The following is a 20,724-nucleotide window of genomic DNA, read 5'->3' as shown; positions in this document are numbered from 1 at the left end:
CGGTGGGAGGGGGATGATGCTCCAGCTTCTGTCACACATGCTGTACAGCAACAATAATATTTGGAGAGTTACAAGTGGCTGCGGTCTGCAGCACAAACCCAGACGCATGACCAATGAGCTCTCTCTTGCGCGCCGTACCCAGATTTCAGTTGACAGCGAGCATCGGTGTTGTACGCGCGACTTTAAAGCTCAGCAGCTCAGATAAGTTGGTGGCCAGAGTGGAGACGGTGCAGGATGAGAATGAAGCTGCAAGGCAGTGCGGATGCTTAGCTTTCTGAGGACGCACAAGCGGCGCTCCGTGCCATTGCGCGCAACTTCTCCACTGCGTGCAAACGCACCGAAGCCGAATTACAAAGTGGACTTTCTTGAGCAGGAACAAACATGGCTATACTCATTAGTTCTTTGATTATTTTCACAAAGTTCCTACTTTATTTCAAACTGACATATTGCATGGAGGTAGATTTCTGCATACCTGTCCGTGTGGATCACCAAAAGCATGACAAGCATTTGAACCGGCGCGCGGAGCAGATGAATGAAAGACAGATAGTTTTTAGACTCAGTGCATTCAAACAGGAATTCTACCTCCACCTCACACCGGATTCTAGTTTTATTGCACCGGGCAGCTTGCCGCCTGAGAGCGGCTCCTCAGCATCCAACGACTCTGCAGCCGCTGACTTACGGGACTGCTTCTACTCCGGTAACGTTAACGCGGAGCCGGACTCCTTCGCTGCTCTCAGCCTGTGTAAAGGTCTCCACGGGAGTTTCTCCTATGACGGCATGGAGTATTTCATCAGCCAGACCAGGACTGAAGACGCAGCAGTCGCGTCTGGATATGGAAACTCTTTCGACAGGACGCATGTCATCCGCCGCCGGAGACGCGCTGCGCACTCAGGCGGCAACTTCACCAGCAGGTGTGGAGTTACACCTGACGCCAACTACAACATTTCCCTGGAGAAATACAAGCACATGAGCGAACTGGAGATTGATGGCTTAACTGAGACTGTGCTAAAAACTTTAGGGAGGTCCAAGAGGTTTGCCTCCATCCCCAGGTTTGTGGAGGTGTTGGTGGTGGCAGATGAATCCATGGCTAAATTTCACGGGGATGACCTGAAGCATTACCTCCTGACCCTGATGTCGGTAGCAGCCAGGCTTTACAAGCACCCCAGCATTCTCAACTCCATAAACATAGTGGTGGTGGGCTTCATGGTGATAAATGAAGCTGACAAGGGACCTAAGGTTTCCAGTAACGCAGCCCTGACTCTGCGCAACTTCTGCTCCTGGCAGAAGAAGTTGAATAAACACAACGACAAGCACGCAGAGTACTGGGACACTGCCATACTGTTCACCAAACAGGTAAGCAGGAGCAGCAGCTATGGTGCATCACAATAATGGTGCAAAGAATAGACAGAACTGCTGCACTCATAGACAACTTGTGCATTATGAGACAATGGGCCCCAGGGCACAGACATGTAAAGCCCCCATCCCCTCTCAGAGACAGAATCCCAGACTGAGAGAGACAAATATTAACTGTCACTTCATACAGAAGCCACTCTTGTTCAGTTATCCATCCATGAGCGTGTGTCGCTGCAGCCTCTCAGCTGCGCAGTTCTGCTAGTCCCTTTCATTTAGTTCAATGAGTCATTGGAAAAGAGCAACTGAGCCAGTTCTTTCCATGAAAGACCTCACCTCCGTGTGCTGCTACAGAATAAGAACTGGGTCATACCTGCCTAAACAAGCACCTTCATAATGATCAGAACATTTGGATAAGAATCCAAATTACTTCTTCTTTCATTCAAGCTGGTGCACACTGACACTATCTAAAGCGTTCAGTCTGGTCACAGCTGTCAGATAATCCCATGTGGCCCCCAGAGCTGTTGCCACTGACTAGTAAATCTTCCTCCACAGTCACTAACTTTCTCTGATGCCTGCTCGTTGGTGCCTGCTTTCCATTAGGTCCAGTTTGGCTGGCCTTCTGATACATGGCAGCTCTTCTTCACTGCATAGCAACATACAAAAACACTTCAAGGTCAAAACGACTTAAGAATCGCCCCAGTGCCGGAGGAGAGATCCCTTATTTACACTGAGGGCAATTATATGTAGGAAAGTCCAGGTCCGGTGTTGTCCTTGTAGGGCACAATGAGTGCAGCTGCTGAGATGGAAAAAATCTTGTAATAGGTTACTGAGAGCAAGCGGTGTGGAATACACATGGCTGGCAGAGGGTGCTTCTGGCATCGCTGGGCCTCACTGTTACACTGGGTTAACAAGTTCACCGTCCCCTGTGTGTTTGTATTTGCTCTGAACACTACAAAAGCAAAGAGAAGTCTTTTTGATACAACATAAAAGTGTAACTCCTGCCCAGAGATATGGAGACACAATAAGGGTCAGATATAAAAGTCAGCCTCGGGACAGAGGCATCTATCATCCTGACAACCAATGTCCCCTGGCCATTTTCAATAATAATGACTTTTCCCTGTGGGAAATAGGTTGTAACTTTTTCCTGTTGTGTTGAATAACAAGACTGAAAGACCACAGCCAAGCAGATGGTGAGGCTGTATGTACACAGGTACAGTGATGCTTTGAGCTAAATGCTAACATGCTCAAAATGAAAATACTAATGGGAAGCAGGTAAGGTTTACAATTCAGTCCCTCCAGCTGCCACTCAACACTGCGCCGAATCAATACGCTGTGCGCAGCTCTACAATGAAATTATAGTTTAGCCATTTTAAATAGTTAAATTTGCGTTAAGGTTGCAGTGATTGGACAAAATTACAAGGTCGCGTAGAATTCACAGGGACTGACCGGATTTGTGTTAACTGTTGTGATCACAACATCCTGGAGTCGTTGACTTTGTTCAAATCTTTTTTATTTTAGCGTGTTAGCATGCTAGCATTTGCCAACTGGCAAAACACAGGGATTACAGTCATTGTTTTTGCAGGTAATTAACCAAAGTGTTGGACAAATTAAAATTCTGACCTGATAATGGCGCTAAACAAGAATTCCCCAAAGTTATTACAGCTGATTCTGAGGGAAACATGAAATGAAAACAGTTGTCAAAGCATTTCACTAAAAAACTAAAATGTCAACCTGGTAGTGGCGCTAAAAGAAAAGTCAAGAGATCAAGAAAGTTATTTGGACTCATTCTCTGGGGATCATGAATGTCTCTTGAAAACTGAAGGTCTGTCTGTGTTATAGTTGTTGAGATATTTCAGTCAGGACCAACGTGGTGGACTGCAGAACTGACATCTGTAGAGCCACGCTGCTAGCATGGCTAAAGAGATAATCCCATGACATGGAAACTGGCAGGCATGTTTACTGGAGGGAAGGTTGGCTGTGGACCGATCTAGGAACCCATCGGCTGTCATCTGACAATGATAAGCCTCTGGGAGCAAGGACCCGTACTTCAGGCTGATGCGGTGCAGCTATAAGATATCTGGGCCGAGACTTCCTCTTTTGTGCGCCAGTCATTTTGTCTACGGATACACTTCCAATACTGAAATCTTGTCCCGTCACCTAAAGATTAGAGATCAGTTGTGGACTGACCCATCCAGACATAGCCAATTAGCAGACATTGGAGCACAACACAGAGAAAAGAGGAGATAACGAGAGAGTTTGTGGTAAGATGTGAAGCCTGTAGTAAGAGTTGAAAAGGTTTTACTTTACCTTGGGCTGTGTGCAGCAGGTGGGACTCATCTTGTCCTCCCAAACTCTCTTCTTACATCTTTAACTAAACACAAAGAGGAAATGTGCGATGGGTTATCGCCCCTGACCCTCTGCTTCATCTTATTTTAAGAACAGAGCAACAATAAACAAACCAGTCCCATGTGCTTTGTGTTAATGCTCTTCATGGTCTGTTCCTTCTGCAGCTCGAGGCACGGCCACACGAAACATGTTTGGAGCATGGCTCCTGTCCTATCTGATTGTTCAACATTTCTATAAGAATAAAATTAAATGTGTTAAAATGAATGTCTCTGTGTTACCAGGATCTTTGTGGGGCCACGACCTGCGACACGCTGGGCATGGCTGACGTTGGGACCATGTGTGACCCAAAGAGGAGCTGCTCTGTCATTGAAGATGACGGTCTGCCTTCTGCTTTCACAACTGCTCACGAACTTGGTAAGAAAGTTGTTCATATTTGGTATTTGTAAGATGAGAGGAACATGTTCATCATCAGGGACTGAACACTCACATTACGTATTTTAGATTTATGCTAATGCACATTTGGCTTCAGAACAAGATACGCTCAGGGCAACAGCTGCGTATAACCTCAGCTTAAAATGTCAAAGGAATTCTGCAGTCAGGTTTGACAGACGCATAATCAGTGTAGAAACCGGCCCGGCCGCAGGGCTTTGCAACTTTCATGATAATCTATATGGTGGTGCTTCTCAGTCCTGGTCCCAGAGCGCTGCTAAGTTTCAGCCCTACCAGCTATTTAACTGCACTCACCTGATGTTCTGTTTGGAAATCAGTCCCTCGTTAGATGGGCGCAATCAAAACCAGGAGGTCTCTGGGTCGAGGTGGAGATCTGGACATGATCGAAATTACAGCTGCACAACATAACTGTGCACGCTGGCAGCTCCAAATGGCCAGTGAGAGTTAGAATAATCTGAAGTTCAGTCACCGTGAATTATTTCATGTGATAACATTAAACTAACAAATGCACACTTATCTTTAACAGTCCAGCTAGTCTGTGATGCATTGGTGAAAAGGAGAATAGAAGCAAGGACGAGGGATGAGTGAAGCGAAGGAAATGACTCTGACACATCCAGTTTTCTCTGGACAGAGCCCTCATTCACTGCCCTTTAGGAGACGCTTTGTATATCTCATTAAAATGTCCAATCCACATTAGGTGTATGTTATGAGGTATAACATTTGTTGTGTTTGAGCACACACTCATGTGCAGTCGCCATGGAAAGGCACCAAAATAGTTTAACCTTGTGGTAAATACACTGATTTGCATATTTGTGCATTGCGTAGACTTGGAGCCAGGGCATGTTAGCCTAGATTAGCATAAAGACTGGAAGGAAGGGATGATCTGCTGCTTCATCTTTCATCCATATTATTCTTTGTGCTAAGCTAGGCTAACGCACATCCAAGCTCCAGCTTCTTCCTTAACCCACAGTCAGAGGCTGATCAAATCTGTCATCTTATGCTTGAAGAGCCAACCAAGTGTATTTCCTAAAACGTCTTTTCTGATAGCTAGCTAAATCAGATATTGATTGATGTTACATTAGCTGTTCTATGTAAGTGAATATGCTGTTTCTCAGCTAGCAGACAAAGATATTGTGTAAATCAGAATGTCTTAAATCGGATTTTTTACTGGAGGTAGAAGTTTTGATTTCTATTTTTTTTTGTGGGTAGAGGAGTGTCAGGTGTAGTTTGGACAAAAAGGGCAAGTCTACTACAACCATGGAAGGATTAGTGAAAATGTAAGCGAGGCCCCCCTGGTCGCACCTGCAAAATGCTAATCAAATTAGCACCAAGAAGAGATTCAACATGACCACAAAGAGATGAAAAAAAACTCCAGAGAGACACAAAATGACTACAAAAAGGGGCAAAACAACCACAAAGGAACAAGAAACAACCAATAAAGACACAAAATTAACTCAAAGAGAAACAAAACAACTACAAAGAGACACAAAACCACAAAAAGATGTGTTATGACAACTAACAGATGCAACACAACGACACAAAATGAGGCTAATCAACTACAAAGTGTGTATCTTGCTCCAATGTAGGAGAGATTGGGGGCCTTTAGCATATCTTTGCCCAGGGGTCCATTGTATGATAATGCACCCCTGACTGCAACGCCATTTTTCTCTACTCCTCAAGTATCAGTGATTTAGATGGTTATTTTAGTTGTAGTTTTTGCCCAAAAAAATCTTACTGCAGCTTTAAATGACCTGTTTCAGTCAGTGAAAGGTGAAAACTGAACATTTTTTGATAGATTTCAATGCATGGTATTAAACTGCGTGGCCGAAACCTGAGTTTAACACACTCCTAAAACTGTCTGACAAATCCAATTAATAATGCAGGTGACATTTCTCCACCCATTTTTCAATAATCAGTGACTGAGAAAGCTTTAAAAGATGCAGGACTCAGGCTTGAAACCAGATACACAAGTAACTCCTAAGGCCCCATGAGAGGCATTGGTTTACGCTGTCCTCATATATGTTAAGTAATTACATAATTTCCTCTCAAAATGGTCCTGTCTCTTGATTGAATATGCTCAAACACAGTTTTTTTAAGTCTTTTTTTTCCTTTTTGGAAAGCACTATATATTTAGGGAATGGAATTATTTCCTTGGGAACTAAATTCCCCTGTCAGGCCTGGTTTAGAACATGGACATATGCCACGCTGTATATTCCCATGCATAACTGCATTCCTGTCTGCTATGACATCAGCTTCAAATCAGCCCAAGTGGAGTCTGCTGGCCCTATACATACATGTGTGTTGTGATGTCTGGTGAAAACCGTCTCTGTGTGTTAATAATTATCACTCTGGAAACATATCTGCACAGCACTAGCCGCTTATTGTGTTTTAAACCATGGGCGGCTGAAAATACTTTATTCTAACAAAGCCGTGACCTTCTGTCTGTTTTCCCACCCTCCCCTCGCCCCCTCAGGCCACGTCTTCAACATGCCCCACGACAATGTGAAGGCATGTGAGGAGGTATTTGGGAAACTAAAGGACAACCACATGATGTCTCCCACGCTGATTCAGATCGACAGGAGCAGGCCCTGGTCTGTGTGCAGTGCAGCCATCATTACCGAGTTCCTGGACAGAGGTCATGGTTAGTAAACACTTCCTGTATATGTCTCTGGACTCAGATAGACCACTAATTCTGTCCAGGCCTCATGCTCTCAGCTGGATGTAATCTAATTGTGCCCACAAAAAACAGACCTTGGCTCTATTTTGTCATGGTCACGTTTGCAAATTCCATTTCAGCTTGGAAGTGATCACACATACTTGATTTATGTTGTACTCTTATAGAGGCCTCGATTTTTATTGTTGCCAGGCAAAGTTATTTGACAGTAATTAGTATCTAGTTCCCAAAATGTTGAGGCAGAGGGTACTGTCTGTAGCTCTGGTTGAGGGTGAGAGGCCGTCAGCATGTGTGGGTATATGTGACCCTAATAAAGAGGGTTGGTCATGGGGAGTACCACCCGTTGGTCCAGGAGCTTCTCCTCCACGATGACCGTTTCCAGGCGTAATCGTCCGGCCGTATAGCTCTGGGTGTCCAGCAGCTGCGACCACCAGTTTCTCCTCCACTGTTAACTAACTGTAAACTTGCTGTCGTGACCACCACAGAAGGCCAGCCGCATCTCAAATCATCCGATTGGACAACGGGAAAAAAGTTGTTGAAAAAAGAGATGATGTGGGGTGTTGCAACACAAAAACAGCGAGCAAAACACTTCATTCTCATTAAGAACAATTACAAAAAGCCGCCTCCAGCTGCTAAAATGCTTTCTGTGTGATCAGGGTCTTATTCTTGAGTGTCTTTTTTTCATAATCTGTGCATATAATCCTCATGAAACTGGCCTTGGAATAGCAAAGTCAGAGTAGGGTCAACACTTTTAAACACACTTCACAATGTAAGATGTCTGAGTCAGAAAGGGAGAAATTCATTGTATCAGTGTCACACACCAGATTCTCACTAGCTTCAATAGACTGCAATGCATCCAAAAGAAATGCACACATGTGAAGCACTTCATGGCTGAATTACACTGGAGAGCAACAATCATTATCCACAAGTGTATCCAAGGAAGTCTTTTCTATTGGGGTGTAATACCATATGCTGATGATGACATGCAGTATCCACATTCGCTATAACATTCAGAAGTGTATTTATATATCATTTGGCTTTTTCTCCTCGGGAGCTCCTTCATGCCAAGTCTTTTTCAGTCTGTGTGTAAACTCCTGTAAATGACTGTGAGTGGATTCTGTGTAATAGACCACCACACTGACTGTAACAAGCAAATGAGCATTTACTGAGTTTAACAATCTGAAAGCTAACACCGCTGTTTTTTCTACGTGAGTCATTGGCTCAATCTAAACATCATCCGGTGCCTGCATCGTCTCATATAGACAGGTAGTAGCTCCAAGTAGAAGAGAGAAGATAATTTTATCTTGAAGCCTTATGGTTAAAAGCCTTTCCCTGTCTGTGCTGCTGCATCACCTCTGCAGCTGCCTGTACCAAAGAGTAATGTGAAAGTCAAGAGTGCTCAGTGAGCAGCAAAATCTGGGGACCAAAATGTCCGCAGAGGCCTATATCGTAGGCACCTGGACTTGCTTGAGTTTCTTGAAGACGTTTCACCTCTCATCTAAGAGGCGTTTGATTTACCTGTCTCTGACACATCGCTACCAAAATTACTTCATACTCAGCGCCGGACAAGTTTTTTTTCTCTGTTTCCCTTCCTTTGTTTCCTCCATGTTCACAAGTCGACAGGATGCACCTGTCCATAGTAATTATCACCTCTATATATGGTGATCATTGGCTATTCATGGGCGGGAATGTACGCTAATCGCTGACTAGCAGGAGTGCGCTGTCAATTTACAACTGATTGGCATTCATGAACACATGCCTACGATCAAATCCAAGTTTTCCGCAGCGTTCATGAATCCGGTGTAGGTTTTTAGTGCCAAGATTTTTCATGTGCATTTCATGAATGAAACCCACTGTTGCAGTAGTTAGGTCTGCTGAAGATAAATGCATGGGCGAGTTTTTCAAAATCCTACTGAGACATAAGTCCTTTAATCCTTGATATGTTCTTAATTATTGATAGTAGGTTGACTTTATACGGCCTTAACTAACACCGCCAACACCTCAAATGGCGCAGTGCAACTGTTGTTGCTAGTTCCAGAACGACACAGTTGTCCTTTTCGCGACCAGCGTCCACGTTGTGTAAGTAGCAAATATACTTGCACCGATCTGTGAGCCCATGGGCATGTAGGTCTGAAAATCAGATGTGGTCAGGTGCACTGGAGGCGTATTTCTTTTTCAGTGCAGCAGAAGGTGATTGTGCAGTAGCAGTAGTAGCAGTGTGCTAGGTGGCGTGGCTTTTAAAGGGAATGCGAGATGACACTGATTGGTTGGGGTCATGTTTTGCCAAAAACACACCTATGATTAATTAAGGGAGTAAATACAACCTCTTTGCCCCTTGCATTCTACTCAGTGCCCAGATTATGATCTGTTTAACTAGCAAAGTGGAGTTGGACATACCCTAAATGCACATGTGCCATGATCTTTAGACCGTGACCTATGGGTAATTTAAATAGGCTGCATCAAGTCATCTCATTTTCAATATCCATATGAGAGAATGCAGCTACAGTGTTTGTAATGCTGTTGGTTTGCTTCTGTAGGCGACTGTCTGCTGGACCAGCCTCAAAGGCAGCTGTCTCTCTCAGACAACCTGCCTGGTTCCAGCTACAGCCTGCACCGCCAGTGTGAGCTCGCCTTTGGCCCCGGCTCTAAGCCCTGCCCGTACATGCAGCCCTGCTCCAAGCTGTGGTGCACGGGGAAGGCCCGTGGCCAGCTGGTCTGCCAAACCCGACACTTCCCCTGGGCGGACGGCACCAGCTGTGGCAACGGCAAGGTCTGCTACCAAGGAGTCTGCTCCAATAAGAACAGCACCATGCACATCAAGGTAACAGAGTGTGGAAAGAAAGCCTTCTCCTCCGTGGTCTTTTTTATTACAGACTGATGTGACATTGTTTTTCTTTTGTCCCAGGTGGATGGGCGATGGGGGAAGTGGGGTGCGTTTGGAGACTGCTCCCGAAGTTGTGGTGGAGGAGTTCAGCTGGCCAAGAGAGACTGTAACAACCCTGTTCCTGAGAATGGAGGCAAATACTGCTACGGCCTTCGCATCAAATATCGCTCCTGTAACCTCAACCCTTGTCCTGAAACAGGTACACCTGTCTTTGTTTGAGTACATTCACACAGGGAGACACTCCTTAAGGGCTTTAACTGATCATTCACTAAACCTCTGCCCGAAACAGCAATTTTCCAATCGCACCTTGGCATCCGTAACTCTAGGCACAGTAGGTCAAGGTTTTGATGTTTTGATTGGATGCGCTGAATGAGCATATTAAGGCAGTACAGGAGGAGGCACATATTAATAATCCTCCAGGACTGTAATATACTCATGTTTAACCCAAACAATGTGTCATGTGACTGCAGTTGGCTCGGATCGAGGTCGGAACACGTTCTCACCACAAACCAACCGCACCAGAGTTCGTTTGTAACCAGACTGAGACCACCTCTTCAAGAAGGTCTCGGTCCGGTTGTTTTTGTGCACACCTGAGTGTGATTGCTGTGTTCACACCTGCACAAAGGAACCGCACTGAGGGGGCAAATGAACTTGAGTTTGATTGGACCAAGCCAAACAAGGCAGGTGTAAAAGCACCCTAAAAGACGTGTTTTGTAATGAGCTGATAAAGGACACTTTTTTTGTATTTTTGAAAATCAAGTCAGTAGTATGGCAGAGAAATATGACAGGTTAGACTATTAACAGTGGTTTGTATGAAATATTAGTAAGCCCTCCTGACCTGTCAACCCTCAACCTGTAATGTTATGTTCCCCTACTCAAACAGAGAATATCCTCACATCCAAAGAGTGGCTGCTATCATAGTATCATAGCAACATGAGTGATAGTAGTGTGATATGTAAAAATGGCAACCTATGCGCATAGTCCACCAGCAAAAAAAGAAGACATTACAGAAGAGAATAGGAAAACAATTACTAATGGCTGGGATGAGTGAGTGAGAATATGTACAAGGCTAACTGCCACTGGCAACCCCAGCTACTCTGCCAATCAAATCTGTGCCAATCAAATCTGTGCATTCGGATAAGCACTGAGACTTAAGCGAGTGAGATACGCACACACAGGAGAGACGAGATGGGAGACAACAGTCAGGGAAATAAGTGAGTCAGAGAAAAGTAATTTCACATGGTATGTTCTAGAGAGTCTTTGAACAGAGAATCCTGCACACTGCTCTTGCTCAGCTGCACAATTTATTAGTTTACACTAATGTTTCAGTCCTCCTGGACCTTCGTCAAGAGTGTTCAACACTCTGTTCAAAGACTCATTGATATTTTCCAATGAAGCTGCATCTGAGACAGTTTGATGTGCGAATACCTTTCTCCAAACTAATGTTCTAGAGAAAGAACAGTCAACAGCAAAAACAAATCTTTTAATCAAGACTTGACAGACTCTTGTTAAAAATTAACAAATCACCTTCTGCCTGGATGATATCAGGTTACTTTTTAACACCTGTGTCCTTCTCTTCGGTGGTTTTGGGAAAGTAAACATTCTGAGAAACTCAGCCAAAGTTACCCCAGATGAGATGCGCTATACGTTCGATGAACGCATCCTTTTCTCACACAGTTAATAGTGAAACATACTGTTTGAAAATGCAAACAAGTCTGTAAGCTCAGGAGACCCCTTTACAAATGAGTCAGCAGGAGCAGTGTTGATAACCAACCCATGGAGTTAATATTGGTTTAATGAGCTCAGTAGCTACAGCTGATAAAATCTGTCAGCAACAGATTGTCACGTAGCAGTTCAAGGAGGACCCAAATGCAGGTTAACAGGGCGACTGAGGTTTTAATAGAAAGCAAGCTTTAATTCAGCCGATAAAAAAATGGAGATTGGCTAACAACAAGGGTGTGGAGGGGAACACTAGGGTGGAGCAAACAAGACTAACACAAAACAGGTGTGAAGGGAAGACTCTGGGGGTCCGTCCCAAGTCTCTTAAATTACTGCTAGTTATCTTACCTAGCTGACTTTGCTAGCTGTTTAGCCCCTCCCACCTAGGAAAAAATGTGAGGAGCTAGCGCTAGGAGCGATGAACGAGCATTGTCGGTTTAAGAGACATGAGACGTCCTTTCCACTGAAGCGTCATGTGAAGCGACGTCCATTCCTGATGACGGCGGCACCGCTGGATCTGCTCCGTAAAGCAGCCAGCGCCTGGCGTTACTATGGGTACATCCCAAGTCTCATTATATTCGCTGACCAAAACAGTAGCCCCCACCCCCCGCCGTCATGACTCTGGTCACACACTTTTGCATGTAGCAGCCGCACATCACCGGCAGTCCGATGAACAACGCAACGGGTTGTGACTGAAATAAACCTAATTGCAACATAACAATCTTACATGAAATATCATTACTCTTTGAAGTAGGTACATGAATTACAGCAATTCATTGCAAAGAATGCATGTAAAGGGTACTAACTCTTGTACTGTTTCTCCGCGGGGGCGGGTATTTATACGTCATGGCGTTCAGCTGAAAAACTCTTCCGGATAGGAAGCTCTCGACCATCCTAGCTCGTAGCTGCTTAAAGCTTGCTGCTAGCTCCTAGCGCTAGCTACTCGCTGCACAAATAAGAGACTTGGGACAGCCTAGAAGATGGCGGACCTCGAACGACTTCCAGTTCAAGCGAGGAGCTAGCAGTAGCACTATAAAAATAAGAGACTTGAGACGCACCCTGGGAACAGGGAAGGACTAATGAGACAGGTGTGACAGAAAACAGGCGGGAAAACACACAAAGACAGGAAGTAAAACCAGACATGACACATGAGGAGATAACCTACAAAATAAAACAGAGAACAACATAAAACAAGGGACACATAACAAAGCAAAACAAAGTCCATATGATAACAGAGTAAAAACAAACCCAGGATCATGACATATGTTGTTATTTCATTCAGTATAATTACAGCTGCTGTTGTCTGTCTCTGTCTGAAATCTAGGAACTATTGTTTAAAAGAATTTCACTGAGAAGATCAGACTCAATTTTTATTGTGAAACGCACACATGCTGCGTGAGAACAAAAGGCGTAAAATTCATAGCGACTGGGTCAGGACTTAACGAACAGTCCATCTAATCTAAGATTGTTTTTACATCCTCAGGTAAGAGTTTCCGTGAGGAGCAGTGTGAGGCGTTCAATGGCCTCAACCTGAACACCAACAGGCTGGGTTCCTCTGTGGTTTGGGTCCCCAAATATTCCGGCATCTCTCCCAAGGACAAATGCAAGCTCATCTGCCGTGCCAATGGGACCGGGTACTTCTATGTGCTCGCTCCAAAGGTTCGTAGCCAACTTGCTATGTTCATTTAACCGTCTTATCCTCATAGCAAACACATCATCCAGCTGTATCTGTTTTAATGAACTGTTCTCTTTTCCTAATCGCTTAAAAAGTGGAATTAGTTCAAGACCATAAATTATATTTATTAGACACCCTTGTGGGCTATGTGTTAGAAAAGTGGAGAAACTTCTTCTAGCCAAATGACATATTGACTGCTTTCACATTACCGGCAGCAAAACATAATTACCCAACCATCTGGAGGCTGACTTGAGACTGATAATTGTTAGCTGCGGCGCATATGTGGTCGCAGCCCGTAAACGATACATAGAGCAAAACTGTCAGCTTTCATTATGAGGCTGTGAATGAAAAACAACCGCACTTAGATCCGTCTAAAAAGCTCAGACATGACATCGGGGAATTCTGTTAATATTCTGAGCTAAATGGGTAACAACTGTGCACTTGCTAATGCAGTCTGAACTCCTTGTCATTTAACACCTCATCAGGAGTCAGAACCTTATGGGAGGCGTAGTTGAAACATTTGGGTAGAAATATCGAACAGCACTCTGTTCACAAAGGTTTTGTGTCTAACTGCCTGGTATGATTCGACCCTTATCCGCAATGCAAGTACTACCTGCTTGTTTCGTCAGCAGCAAAGCAGTGAGAGGTGATGTGTTATTGGCAGCAGAGAGAACGGCTGCTGCTGCTGCTGCTGCAGGATGGATGGAGTGGTGAGAAAGGGAAACATGCAGGGACAGTATCACTTCACAGCTGTGGCTTGTCAGCAACTATTTATGCAACCAGAAAAGAAACAAGCTTGTAGCCACAATACAAGCCAACGTCTCATTTACATTAAAGGACACTGTACTCTCCCTATGGTTTTACTTTTGACTTTCAAATTTATGTTTAGTTTGACAAAGGATGGTAGACCATATATGTTGCAACCACTTATGTCTTTTTCTCTGTGTTCCTGCTATCCACCTGAAGATAGGTGTAATGTTATGTTTCAAACCCTGCAGGTTGTGGATGGGACGCCCTGCTCTCCTGACACCTCAGCTGTATGTGTTCAAGGAAAATGCATCAAGGCAGGCTGTGACGGCAAGCTGGACTCCAACAGGAAGTTTGACAAGTGCGGCGTGTGTGGCGGCGACAACCAGGGCTGCAAGAAGGTCTCAGGAATGTTCACCAAACCTATGTAAGCAGCACGTCAGGACATACTGCATCTCTTATTAAAAGTGCGGGGATAGGTCAAGGTTAATGTCAATGTCAAGTTTTGATTGCGGTTAGTATAAGATCTGTGGGGACGATGTCTTTGTTAGATGGGTGTAAAAGAACAAACAAGCAACAAACGCTGACCAATCACAGTAATCTCAAGTATCATTGTAACTGTCGCACCCAAAAAGCCTAAACACACACAGGCACCACAAGTATGCACAGGCTTAATGCAGAGCTATAAATGAAGCATTAGGAATAGCTTTGAGATAGGTCTCGATGGACGGCACTTGGGGTCAGAGTTTGGGGTCATACTTTAGCAGCATGTCCCATAAGTAGGGAATGACTTCTAATATATTAATGGAAATATCCGTGATCCTCATCTTGGGTGTCCACCTTGAAACTGTACTGATTGTATAGATCTTCTGTGTGTGAAGCATCCATGATTTCACAGATATGGATGTGAACTGTAAGAGAAACTTGACTGGTGCACGAAGGCATACAATTGCAAGGCAGTAATTCTAGTTTTTCCACAATGTATCTTCTGTATTAAACGCACAAATACAAAACATCGTAGTCAAATGAGCTACTTTGCACATTGGAGCATCACTTCTGAATATATTGGTGGCAGGCTTTTGAGTTAAAACATGTAAGTAAGAAGTTTTCAGAGTTTTTGGATGGCACTCTTTTGATGGAGGCTAGATGTTTCCCTCTGCTTACATCCCTTCTGCTAAGCTAGGCTAAACATGTTCTGGACATATTACAAGTAGATAAATTAAATTGTTCTCATTTGACTCTGGGTAAGAAAGCAAACAGCTATTTCCCAATCCTTGTTGCATTATGTACTTCTCAGGAGAATTTGGCCTTAATAGTCAGAGCTAGCGCAAAGACCACTTGTGATTATAGATGCAACAAATCACTTTCAACATGGTCACATTATTATGGGTACAAAGACTCAACAAGATGGTGTCGACATATAGTGACAAGCTGTGATCTACTCTCTCTGGAATCCTTTACGCTGATGATGTTTGAGAATACATTAACATCCATTTTCTTAAAAGAATAACCACTGGCCTTTCAGCATCATTAATGTTCTACATCTCCAAACTCTCTTTTCAGTCATGGCTACAACTTTGTGGTGATGCTGCCCATTGGAGCTTCCAACATTGACGTCCGTCAACGTGGCTACCGAGGAATGGTCAGCGATGAAAACTACTTAGCGGTGAAGAATGGGCAAGGCAAGTACCTGCTCAACGGCAACTATGTGGTGTCAGCCGTGGAGCGTGACTTGCTGGTGAAGGGCAGCTTGCTGCGCTACAGCGGCACTTCCACATCTGTGGAGATTCTTCAGGCCACCAGACCCCTGCAGGAGCCTCTGACTGTGGAGGTGCTCTCAGTAGGGAAGATGACCCCTCCCAGGGTGCGCTACTCCTTCTACATCTCCAAGGAGAGCAAGGAGGAGAAGACTCTGCGGAAAGAGGAGAGAAGCCACTCAGCTCATAATAGTGTCTTGGCGGACAGTAATAGGGTAGAGGCCAAGAAGCAGATGATGGGTAAGAGGCCAGTCAGTCATTGGGTGACAGGAAGTTGGGATACTTGCACGGTGACTTGTGGGAATGGTCTGCAGAAGAGACTGGTGCAGTGCCAGAGTATGGAGGGGCGTCCTGCAGTGGACTGTGACAGTGCTGACAGGCCTGTAGCGGTGAGAGCATGTGGGGATCCATGTCCCATGTGGGATGTAGGGGGCTGGTCTCACTGCTCCAAGTCCTGCGGAAGGGGCTTTAAAAGGCGGCCAGTGCGCTGCATGACCGAAACTGGTCTGAATCTACCCAGAGAGCACTGCTCTGGAAGGAGGAAGCCTCAGGAACTGGACCTCTGCAATCTGAAGCCATGTTAGAGCAGAAGAGACACAGCCCGAGGACTTCTTTTTGTCAGTCAGGTGAAGATTTGAGATGAACTAGAACCCAAATCAGCATGATAATGATCCCATGGCTGTGTTGGGTGAAAATACTCTCAAATGCAGCCTGACCACGTCTGAAGGGACGTCTGCTACACGGAAGAAAGCCAATGGAGACAGAGAGGGTCTCCATCCATTGTTTGAAAAGACAGACATCTGTTTGGATGAGAGAAAAGAAGAAAAGCTGTCTTCACGTAAACTGTCAAACCATCTGCCTCAGGTTTGACTCGTGGTTAGTCTACCTCTACCAGGAAAGATGATACAATGCCTGAGCATATACAGAGAGCAACAGAGGAGGAAGATTCAGAGACAGTGATCACACACATCTGCACACAAACATAATTTCTTGGTATAGTAAATGTGCATGGCAGAAAGAAATGGAAGTCCAGGACAAACAGATAAAGCTCGTTGACGTACAACCTCGGCGATCACACTGTGCAGTTATCAGAAGCAAATATCTCACCTGTGAATTGACATTTTTCTCATGTTACTGAAGAACTAATCAAAATGTGAACACACAGTACTGTATCATTCATGCAACATTCAAGACCTGATTGATCCATGCAGTTTGTCATTGTATTTTTTTCTTGAGTCAGTGCTTTTGGCTGTTGTTGGCTAATGTAGAATAATCAAAGCCAGCAGCCAATCCCACTGCCAGTTAGAGTCACATCATAGCTTTACAAGTTATTCATCCTTCCAAAATGAAAAACAGTCAACAATATATCCAACACACTTGATTCACTCCTCATGAATTTGATCAGTATCAAAGAATTCCTTAATGTCACTCATGACCAAAAAAAGTAAAAATATTTTTTTATTAAAGTAAAACTAGTTTAGCGCTAAGCATATTTCATGCAGTGAATGTAGGCTATTTGTATGGTGCAATCATAACGCGTCTGTGTCCGCTGTGTCTAAACCAAACAAGCCAACACTCAGCTGTTTGTTCTCTGTTGCCAAAGAATTATAACCTTCAAAGCAGCCTTAATATTGTGAGAGACACCTCTCTGATTGAACTTTTTTTTTTTTTAAATTTTGTCTTCAGCATGCATATCTGCTCTGCACACGTGATGGTTCTTATGATATCCTACGAATTACGACCCCACAAATGACGTTACATACTTAACGTAAAGTTAAGGAGGTTAGGCTTAGGCAGGTAAAGTTACAGTGGTTAAGTTTAGGAAAAGAAACACGAAGAAGACGTCCCTCAAAATGACTCAAAGTTCACACGATTCTGAGCGCTGGTCTCCTGAGGGAAAGTCCTACATTTTGTGACCTGCCTCCTAATTGGACTGCTCATGGGCCACTTCCTAATTTACTCTATATATATATATGAACAGTGCACGAGAAGTTGGCTCTGAAAATCACTTGTGCTGTGTTCCATTGGGGAAAGAATTATCCCTTTAATATTCACAATGGTGCCCCCTAGCTTTGCATTAATTCAATTAATTTAGTCTTGTTCAGTATCCATTTATGTAGATAAAGATCTTATTTCGATACAGCCAATCAAATCCTTGCATACAGCAGTAACGTCAGCGTTCTTTAGTATTCTGCCAAATAAAGTGAACATTTGCTTTGTTGCTCTGGTGGTTGATGGCATTTCCTCAACATTCACAGGCTTCTATCTGCTGCGTGGCTGCTCCATCACTTTTAACTCTTAATGTGCAGACGCAATGCTATATGTCAGCCCATCATTATACTGCCTCAGCCATCATAATGTATTAGGTGTGATCGTTTTCTGAGGTGTTACAGTTACTCTCATCAGTGAACTGCTTCAGAATAAGAAATATCTTCAATAGGAAACACATCCATGGTGAAATTAAAGGGACAATCCACCCTAAAACACAAACACCTATTGTTGTACTTTGCATCTTGGCATTTTATTTTGTTTTTCAAAGGGATTATTTTCATTCCACTGGATAAAACTGCATGTTCAACACAGCTGGAAATATGTGTGGTTAAATAGCAACATGTTCTTAATCTCAACAGCTTGGTCAGTGGCCGTACACTTTCAACTTTAATGCTCTAGGTACTCCTCAGACACCAGCTTTGGGTGCCCATGGACGGCATGCCAATTCCCGTTCGTTACACACACTGTCTTTTCGAAGTAAACTTCAATTTTCACAAAATAACGTAGATTTTGTCATCAAAAGTACTTTAGATTTAGGCAACAAAACCACTTGGCTTCATTTAATGAATACATGATGTTTTGGGTTAAAATAAGTATGTCTGTTATATAACTTAAGTAAGTTAATCATGTGATGTAAGAGATATATGTCAACAACAAACTCAACGTTCCATACAGGACACATACAGCAGTCTCCTGGGTAAAAGTCCTGTGTCCACCACCCCTTCTTCCGTCATTGCAGTCCACTCCCATTCAGAAGTTATCAATACTGCTGCTTTGTCAGTGATTTCAGCATCAGACACTGACGCCAAAAGTCACCTTTCATGGCAGTATGATACGCTTCCGGGCAGCGTCAGTTTGTAACATGGCCAGATGGAACCTTTCACAGCAGTATGATAGGCGGACCTGTGACATCAGTTCATAACGTGGCCGGATGGCACCTGTCACAGGACGGTATCAGTTTGAATCCCTGCCAGTATCGACATCATATAAGGAGCTCCGAAGTCCCTACAGGGTGGGCAGGAGAGGTGGTGGATGGGTCCAACAAATCCTGGACTTTCACCCAGGAGGCCGGTGTTCACATCCTATATGAATGTTGAATTTAACCATGATGTTTATTTCTAAACCTAACCACGTGCTTTTGTTGATGTTGCGGCATCGGTTGCAGAATTCCAGAACGTCAACAGCAGATGCAGGAGGATACCTAGCATGTAATATGTAGACGTGAAAGTCCACTGACAAAATGGTGATATGTGACGACTTGGGATAGGAATGCGTTGGTCATTTCCTTGGGTGGGTTTACACTGGAGTTAGATGAAAGCCCGGTGCATCTCATACACACCCTAAAGGGAGCCTTGTGCATCAGAATCAGACACTGATGGCCACTGACCAAGCTGCTGTAACTGAAGCTATGAGAATGAGAACATGCTGTAAATAGAAAGGGATCAGCAGTCTTAAAAATACCTGATAAATGTCCAGTTTTGGTGTCACACCCTTAGATTTGAAGGGAAAGGGCGTCTGTCTGGACTCACTCATTTTACATGTTTACAATGTTCAGACAGAAATTCACTGAGAGAAAAGAATTTCACCATCTAAGAGATTAAAACCTTCAACATTTCCAATTCCATCATTCTTCAGAAAACAACACATGGAACCCATAAATCATCACAGAGTAATGGATAACTGTTGTCCTTTAAGTGGATGGCTACAATGTCAACACATCCTTCAACAAAAAATTGACTTCACTCTTAATTTCCAGTCTGATTTGGTTCAGAGGACCAACTGCACCATCTAAAAGATGGTATTGTACAGTTAGTTTTGTTTTCTTTCGCATCATGTACAGATAATGTTATTTTTTATCACTTGTCTTTTGTATTGTATACTATGTATACATTCATCTAGCTGTATAAAATAAAGTATATATATGAATATAAGTATATGCTGAATCATGATTGTCTGATATCATCCAGATATTTAACATTAAGACAACAGGAAAATATTACTTTCCCTCTGTAGGTCTATCCCACATGGTTCAATGACTGACTGGATGGATATCTGTTGTCTCTTGAACATCTCCCTTTGCTCAGGCAGTATCTGTTACAGCAGTTTTTTTGCTGTGCCACGCACTCTTCCATCACATGAGATGAGACAGTCTTGATACCTCAGCTCTTCTTCAACTCAAACATGAAAACACATTCATTCATCCATTTTGGTATTCTGCTGATTCAAGCTCCGTTGTCCCGGCTGTCCTGTAATAACACACCCAGCTTGGCCTGCGCCTGCCCCCGTAAGCCTGATGCATTGTTGGACAGACGTCTCTCAGACTTGGACACCATCCCCCCAAGGGTTTGACCTACATGCGGGTTGAAAGGTCCACACTGATATATGTTTGGATGGATGAGGATGGTTTGCACTATACACATAATCACACAGATTTTTGTGGTGTAACATTAGCTTGTATGCATCCTTTGATTTGAAGGGTGAGTTAAAAACTTTAAAAACCCCATGAGGCCTGGCTACCTGTGGTGGGTAGAGAACTGAAACTCTGTACTCATGGAAAAAGTCCAATTATACTCCCACAAAAAAGTGACTCAAGTAAAAATTAGAATTACCATTTAAGAGACCTACTCAAGTAAGAGTAAAAAGTGAATGAATTACTCAAAGTACAAGTTACTTTCTGCACAGGTTTGTGCAAATTAACAAATAAGGACAGCCTATCCACCTTATTTTTCACGGAAACCCGGACGCAAAACAGAATGCAGCCAGCTTCCGTTTTTTTGTGCGACACTTCCGGTCCAGCACTCTTACCACTGTGTAAATGGGAATCCCCTTGTTGTTTACCTTGCTGAGT

General features: G+C 43.7%; 1 protein-coding gene across 1 annotated transcript; it reads left to right on the top strand.

The window, feature by feature from the left end:
• Nucleotides 1-37: 37 nt before the first annotated feature.
• On the top strand, nucleotides 38-19,810 carry LOC117259672 (A disintegrin and metalloproteinase with thrombospondin motifs 15-like). Its single transcript, XM_033631265.2, has 8 exons — nucleotides 38-1,353; nucleotides 3,981-4,113; nucleotides 6,623-6,790; nucleotides 9,361-9,644; nucleotides 9,729-9,906; nucleotides 12,910-13,085; nucleotides 14,100-14,275; nucleotides 15,412-19,810. The coding sequence occupies exons 1-8, from the start codon at nucleotides 382-384 to the stop codon at nucleotides 16,187-16,189; spliced, it is 2,865 nt and encodes a 954-aa protein (XP_033487156.2). The 5' UTR covers nucleotides 38-381; the 3' UTR covers nucleotides 16,190-19,810.
• The last annotated feature ends 914 nt before the right edge of the window (nucleotides 19,811-20,724 follow it).

Source organism: Epinephelus lanceolatus, chromosome 4 (genome assembly GCF_041903045.1).
Source record: "Epinephelus lanceolatus isolate andai-2023 chromosome 4, ASM4190304v1, whole genome shotgun sequence".
In the NCBI taxonomy this organism is placed as follows: Eukaryota; Metazoa; Chordata; class Actinopteri; order Perciformes; family Serranidae; genus Epinephelus; species Epinephelus lanceolatus.
This window is presented reverse-complemented; position numbering and strand designations above follow the sequence as displayed.

Excerpts from the sequence above, each read along its gene's own strand:
- LOC117259672 (XM_033631265.2), top strand. The coding sequence starts at position 382 with ATGGCTATACTCATTAGTTCTTTGATTATTTTCACAAAGTTCCTACTT. Across the intron at positions 6,791-9,360 it reads GTTCCTGGACAGAGGTCATG|GCGACTGTCTGCTGGACCAG; the intron begins GTTAGTAAACAC and ends TTGCTTCTGTAG. Across the intron at positions 9,645-9,728 it reads ACAGCACCATGCACATCAAG|GTGGATGGGCGATGGGGGAA; the intron begins GTAACAGAGTGT and ends CTTTTGTCCCAG.